Raw genomic sequence first — 6861 nt, forward strand, 5'->3', positions numbered from 1 at the left:
ACAACAGAAAAATTGTAATTTCACAGAGTTTTGAGCCAATTTTTATCACAGAATCTGTGTTACAGTAGAACACAGAATTTTGAAAAATTTTCAGATTTCACAGAATTTTTGAATTTCTAATGGATTTTCAAACTTTCAATTATTTTGGCCAATTTTTTTTTTCATATCTGAGAATTAAATCAATCCCTAGCAGATTTTGATGCCTAAATCGATAGCAAACCCTTACCAAAATTAGCTATCAATACCAACATAATTGCAGAATTGATCCTCACAACTCCCCCGATTGCAAAATCAGGTTTCATTAAAGTATAATATATATTAAATGGTGATGGTAAACCCACATCAAAGTATAGCATCGATAGCTGAACGAAAGCACTATGAGGTTTCGATTTCCCTTCGTTAGATAACCTACACGTCACTAAATATATGTACGATTAAAAATCAAATCAAAATAATTTGCGTTTTGTTGCTTCAAACCAAATACATATTACAAAAAATTAATAGTGCATTAATTTGATTGCTTTTTTTCGCCGGCTCAAGTGGAACTTTCGTTAAGTTCTAGATGGATTTCCGTTGTCGTCAAAACGCTGCACGTGGTACCAGATTCACGCTATGCGATGAGTAATTATACGTTCCAAATTGCAAATGACCCATAATTATCCCTGTAGGCAAAAGGCAGGAGCAACCGGTTAACGGTTACAAGATTCGTGACCAATAATGGCGCCTTACCTACGAATGTAACTACCGCGAAGTTTGTCGATACAAATTCGCTGGACTCTTGGAAGAGGCCACCGGTTTTGAGCCATGAACGCTTCCATGATGATGATGTTTGCTTTGGCTAACGTTGCTGTCGAAGATAACTCGATGAGTCGGGTTATCGTCGACCACCTGGGGTCAGTTCCGCAGTGTAAAAGCTGGGTGTCGATCGTTGAAGTATCCGAAGGACCTGGTGATGAGTACTTCAATTGGGAAGCGGTTTATGAGCTGCTTGGACAATTGCCGCAGTATCGACAGGTGACTATCGACAAGGCAGCGAATATCACCGACAAGAGTGTAGCTCGGAGAGTTTGTAACGTTGTCTTTGCGGACGATGGTCAGTCTTTTTTGGGAGTTATCAGAGGAACCAACCCGTGGCTGTTTGACTACAGTGCCTTCTACGTGGTTGTATTTACCAGGGAGATTGCAGTGGACATTCAGCTGGTGTTTGACGAATTCTGGAAACTGTACATCGTAAATTGTAACGTGTTGTTGAAGGATGGTGGGGGAATTCATATATTTACGTACTTTCCGTTCACTGAAACCACATGTGAAACTTCCGAAGGCCTGTTGTGGAACACTTTTCGGGATGACGCCTACGAGAATCAATCGCGACTGATGTTTCCTCCAAAGGCGGATAACTTCCATGGATGCGTGTTGAAGGTGGCTGTTTTCAAAACCGAACCTTTTATGTTTGTCAAAGAATTACCTAATGGAACGGTAGAGACAACCGGAATAGATGCTCGGGTTATGAGGTTTTTGTCAAAGTTTTTAAATTTCTCGGTTATTGCTGTTCCCGTTCCAGGAGTTTTTGGCTGGGGAAAACTGTATCCTAATGGAACGTCGACGGGAGCTATGAATAAAGTCCTCAGCGGTGAGGTCAACTTCACCATTGGATATTTTGGTAAAAACTTAGTCCGGGATCAGTACATGACCTCCTCTCGAATCTATCATCATTCAACCTTGGTGTTTGTAGCCTCGCACGGTGAGGAATACGAACCCCTGGAAAAGCTTCTGTTGCCATTCGAGCTGTACACGTGGCTAGCTATAGCAGTGCTCTTCGCGTTGCCTTCATTGCTGGTTGGAGTGTTGAAGTGTTTGGATGAAAAAATACGCAACTATATCCTAGGATCCGAGAATCAATCGCCGCTTTTGCATTTCATCAACTCGTTCCTCGGTGGGAGTCTACCTTGGCTACCCTGCCGGAACTTTGCTCGCTACATGCTAACCATGTGGCTTCTGTACAGTCTGGTAATTCGTACGGCCTATCAACAATCGCTGTTCAACATAATGGAAAGCAACGCAAGAAAAAGACCCGTCAATACCATCAGCGAACTGCTGAACACCAACACTAAGCTGTACCTAGCTTCGACGCAGGTGTACGTCTTCGACAATATGCCATCTCTTAAGAAACGCATCGTTCTGATCCGGGACGATCAGGTTGAACCGATCCGCAATGCAATCCGCAATGGCACAATATCCCAGGCAGCCACGATGGTGTGGCATGAATACGTGCTCTATCACAACCACAACGGACAGTCCCAGCTGGACGGCTTTCGATATCACATGCTGCAGGAACACCTCTACGCCTACACCATAACGGTCTACATGAGGAAGGATTCGTTTCTGCGGGTACCGTTCAATCGGGCCCTGGTCGCTCTGAGCTCAACGGGCATGATCCAATATTGGATGGAGAGATACGCCCCGAGGAAGCTGAAGAAACCCGTCAACCGGGGTCACCAAAAACTGACCGTTTGGCATCTGATGGGAACGTTCGATTTGCTGTTCGCTGGCCTGGCCCTGGCTTCGGTAGTTTTTGTGTTGGAGATGTTGTCGAAGCAGCTCAGAAGACTACAGGGTTGGGTGACTTCTCGTTAGTATTTTTTTTTAAATATTAATAAAGAAGGATTTTTGGATAGGATGTTGTTTATATTGGTTGTTTTTTAATTAAATTTTTCTTTTGAAGGGGGGAAATCAACGTGAATTTGTTTTTGGACATTTTGAGCGGCTCTATCGGTGAGTATTATAGATTTGAAGAGAATCAACTGTATCGAAGAAGAATTGGTAAGGGACAAAAATTTCAGTATGCGGTCAAGCTTCTTTTTAAAAAAATGCTCTTTGCTCTTTTTAACACCTTAGTAACTTTCTTCCTATGAACTATCCGTCTATCACTTCAAATCTATAACACTCACCGATAAAGCCGCTCAAAATTTCCAAAATTTAATTTTTCATCATTTTGGTTTGTCGTTTATCGTTCTTCACTGATGCATACACGTATTTAGACTCTTCTTGGGCATTCGACCTCAATCGTTATCCGATTTTTGCAAAGATTTACTTTGCACATCAATCTAATACAGTCTTAACTTTTTTTTGGTATCACGTTCTGTACCTCCTACAGCAAGCAGAGTTGCTCTAGAAAACTAGAAAATGTTAAACCATCTGTATCAATCGAAAGAAATCGCAATCTGCCTTTTTCTAAAAAGTTGAACTTCACTGTTATCAAATAAACCAATTAAAAGCGATGACTTTGCTTTTCGAAGCCTCCTATAAAATAAGAAAGCCAAACCTTCTGAACCACCGCAATGGCACTAACTATTCCAGTCATGGCAATACTCACAGCCGCCACTTGTGGTAATAGCCTTCGCTTCCCAAATCCCCAAAATACGGCCGTCATCCAGTACAGTTCCTCATTGGTGGCCATCCTGGATCGGTACTACATTTCGAACCATTCGGCTACCCGTATTTCGCTAGCCGACAATGAGGAGGGAATTTCGCTGCCCAAATCGGAAGTGCTGAACCAAGTTATGGGGTCAATGTCCCAGGATATTGCCTTTGCCTTCAACACCCGCAACAGCCGACCGAGACGACCGTATTACTATAATATGTTTTTCGTGAACAATTACGCCGAACTGCGGATCATTTTGGATCAGCTGAGCCCAATGAGGTACGAGTACAGCGGTCAGTACTTGGTGGTGATTTGTTCGCACGGAATTGTTGAACGTAGTGTTTTGCTCCAAATATTTGATGACCTTTGGAACTTTCAAATATTGAATGTCGTTGTAGCTGTGAGTGACTTGGATGCCCCCGGTGAACAACAGGAGATAATTTTGTACAGTTATTTTCCGTTTCGTGAAGACTACTGTGAAAATACCGAGCCCATTGTTCTGCGGCGATGGTTTGCTAGTAGCGTATTTGACTATTCCGTTGATTTGTTCCCAAAGAAGCTCGTAGACTTCAACGGCTGTCGACTGATGGTGGCAACCTTCCATTATCCACCCTATATTATTGTGAGCGATGATCCGATCACTGGAAAGAAGAGCTTATCGGGAATTGAGGGAAACATGCTGGATATGATTGCAAGAAAACTGAATTTCACTATGGAGGTAATACAACTAAAGGGAGAAGTCAAATGGGGGGCAATAAAGAACCAAACTGCTGTATCGGGGGCAGTAAAGTTGGTTGCTGATGGCGTTGCCAACATGACGGTTGGCGCCTTCTCGATGCACGGTGATCGAATCGCAGTATTGAAGCAGAGCTCTAGCTACTACACGGTAAAATTGATCTTCACCGTACCGCCAGGTCGCTCTTATACCGCATTCGAGAAACTTTTCCGTCCCTTCGCCTTCCTGACATGGGTTGTGCTCAGCGCTTACCTGATAATTGGAGTATCAATCATTTTCATCATGCGGTACGTCAGTCGTTCAGCACGAAGCTTCGTTTACGGCTACGGGATTCAAATGCCGACCTTGAACGTCTTCAACGTGTTGTTCGGAGGTGCTATGACCCGTACCCCGGCGAGGAATTTCGCTCGTACGCTTCTATTCCTGTGGATGTACTATTGTTTGATTATTCGATCGCTATACCAAGGATCGCTCTTCGAGTACCTTCAACAGCAGAAGAACTTCAGTCACCTGAACACCCTCCAAAAAATAGAAGCAGCAAAGCTAACCTATCTACTGGCGAATGCTTCAAAAACGTCGGTGGCTGCAATGCCTTTCATACTCAAGCGATACAAAACCATCCAGGATGATTCGGCTTCGTTCTACGAAGCTTTCCGGAACCAGAGTCAGCACCGGGAGAATGTGGCAATCCTGACCACCAATGAACATGCGCTCTATTTCAACGAGAAAAACTACCTCCAGGGTATAGTGTACATTGCCGACGATGTAATACTGCGGCAGCCGATTTGTTTGTACTTTGCGAAAAAGTCCTGCCTTCCGGCGCAGATCAATTCGGAAATTGGACAGATTGTGACGGCAGGAATATTCGACGCCTGGTTGAATCAATACGTTGGTCACAGCTTTCACAAAGTAAGGGTGTCGAAGCATCACGCGCCGATTGTGATGACCGTGGAACATCTGCAGGGATGCTTCCAGATGTTGTTTTTCATGCTGATGGTCGCCGTTAGTGTTTTTGCGGTGGAATTGTTGGCTAGTAGATCGCACAGGGTACGAGCCGCAGTTGATTTCGTGGTGAATTCCGAAATTTGAACTCTGCGATGGTAGCAATTGAAAAGAATAATGTTAAGGGGATCGCTGAATGTTGTTAGTGGATGGCATGTAGTGGTTAGTGGATATCTTCCTCGCTACTAACAACTGACTTCTTACTCACAAGTCACAAGCTATTCGCTACTCGCTAACTGCTGCTGCTACTCGCTACGGATACTCGATATTTGGTACTCGTTATTCAATACTCGCTACCAGGCTTGGCAAAAGTCATCGTCATGAGGCGTGAAGCTGTGACTGTGAAGCCTCTTGGTCCGTCAAACTCAATTGACTGTTCCTTAACGACCAGTCACTTCGTTTGCCATTCATTCATTCCCCAGTCATTTGAAGCTAAAATAATAACCTAGTCAAGCAATCGCATTCAAACGACCGATGACGAAAAAGAAACGCATTTATTATTATTGTTTTTTTTTTTAAATATATCTTTATTAGTACCAATTCATCATTACATTTATATCACACTAGCAGACCCGGTAAACTGCGTCTTACCATGTTAAACTTGGCGTCCATTTTCCATTTTTTCTTCGCTGTTTGACTTTAAAAAAGCATCAAATCTTGAGTTGTAAATCGTCTCGCTTTCGTAAACATGTCCTAGTTTTTTTTACATATCCTTCCTTTCCGTTTACTCGAATTGTCCCGCTTAATTCTATCGGAACCAAACCTTAGAATTTTAACTCAATTCTACGGGTCTTTACATAATGTATCAAAAAATTCTAAAAATATCCACTCGTTAATATCTATAATATATATGTTTCATTTATTGAACACCATTTAGTTGATTTACTCCGCTTTGCTTGAGTTCACTTTAAGGTTGAAATCGAAATCAAAAGATTCTCATCAATTAGAATTTATTGAATATGAAACTTTATGGAAACAGAATTTAGAATATTGAGACAATGTTTGAAGTATTTGCCCAATATTCTGTCTAACGCAGCACTTTCAGCTCCCGAGTAGCTTAGGTTGGTATATTTTTTAGAACTGAAGAAATGAAAAAACGTATGAGAAGGTTTTTTACTAACCATTTTTAAGCAGCTTTTTGTTCACTATCCTCATCCTTGGAAGCAGTGGTAATTAAATAATATCCATATTTTTATCAAAATCATGTCCAAAATAAAAAGTTTGCCGTTTTTTATATTTGTTCGAGCAAAAAATGCAAATTAAATTCCTTTGAACAATAACCCAATTAATCAAGAAAACGATTGTTTTAGAAAGAAGGAAAATATATGTTTAAATGGGGTTGTACCTCTGTCCGCGGTTTTCACATCAGCGGTATAGTGTTTGGCGGTACGCTATTTTGGCGGTTTACCATTTGGCAAAAGGACCTAAAACGCGGTATGGCAATGGGCGGTTTGGCCGATTTGGCGGTTTACCATTTGGCAAATGGTCTTGTTTGGCGGTATTATATTTTGCGGTATGAGTCTTTCCGCGGTTTGTCTTTTTGGCGATATGCAACATTTCGCGGCAAGATATTTGCTCAGAAATATACTGAGCAAACCCATAGGTATCTTTTTTCTGGTTTCGAGACGTAAAGCGTACATAGGTACATCATTGTATTTCGAGCGCGCAGCATGAGGAAGCGGCCTCTTAGCTCTGATCTATG

General features: G+C 42.1%; 2 protein-coding genes across 2 annotated transcripts; both read left to right on the forward strand.

Moving 5' to 3' along the window:
• The first annotated feature begins 804 nt into the window (after positions 1 to 804).
• On the forward strand, positions 805 to 2634 carry LOC129757928 (uncharacterized). The gene has a single exon (XM_055755331.1). It carries the CDS (start codon positions 805 to 807, stop codon positions 2632 to 2634), a length of 1830 nt encoding a protein of 609 aa, XP_055611306.1.
• Positions 2635 to 3338: 704 nt separating this feature from the next.
• On the forward strand, positions 3339 to 5246 carry LOC129757935 (uncharacterized). The gene has a single exon (XM_055755342.1). The coding sequence runs from the start codon at positions 3339 to 3341 to the stop codon at positions 5244 to 5246; it is 1908 nt and encodes a 635-aa protein (XP_055611317.1).
• Positions 5247 to 6861: the final 1615 nt, after the last annotated feature.

This window comes from Uranotaenia lowii, chromosome 1 (assembly GCF_029784155.1).
Source record: "Uranotaenia lowii strain MFRU-FL chromosome 1, ASM2978415v1, whole genome shotgun sequence".
Classification (NCBI taxonomy): Eukaryota; Metazoa; Arthropoda; class Insecta; order Diptera; family Culicidae; genus Uranotaenia; species Uranotaenia lowii.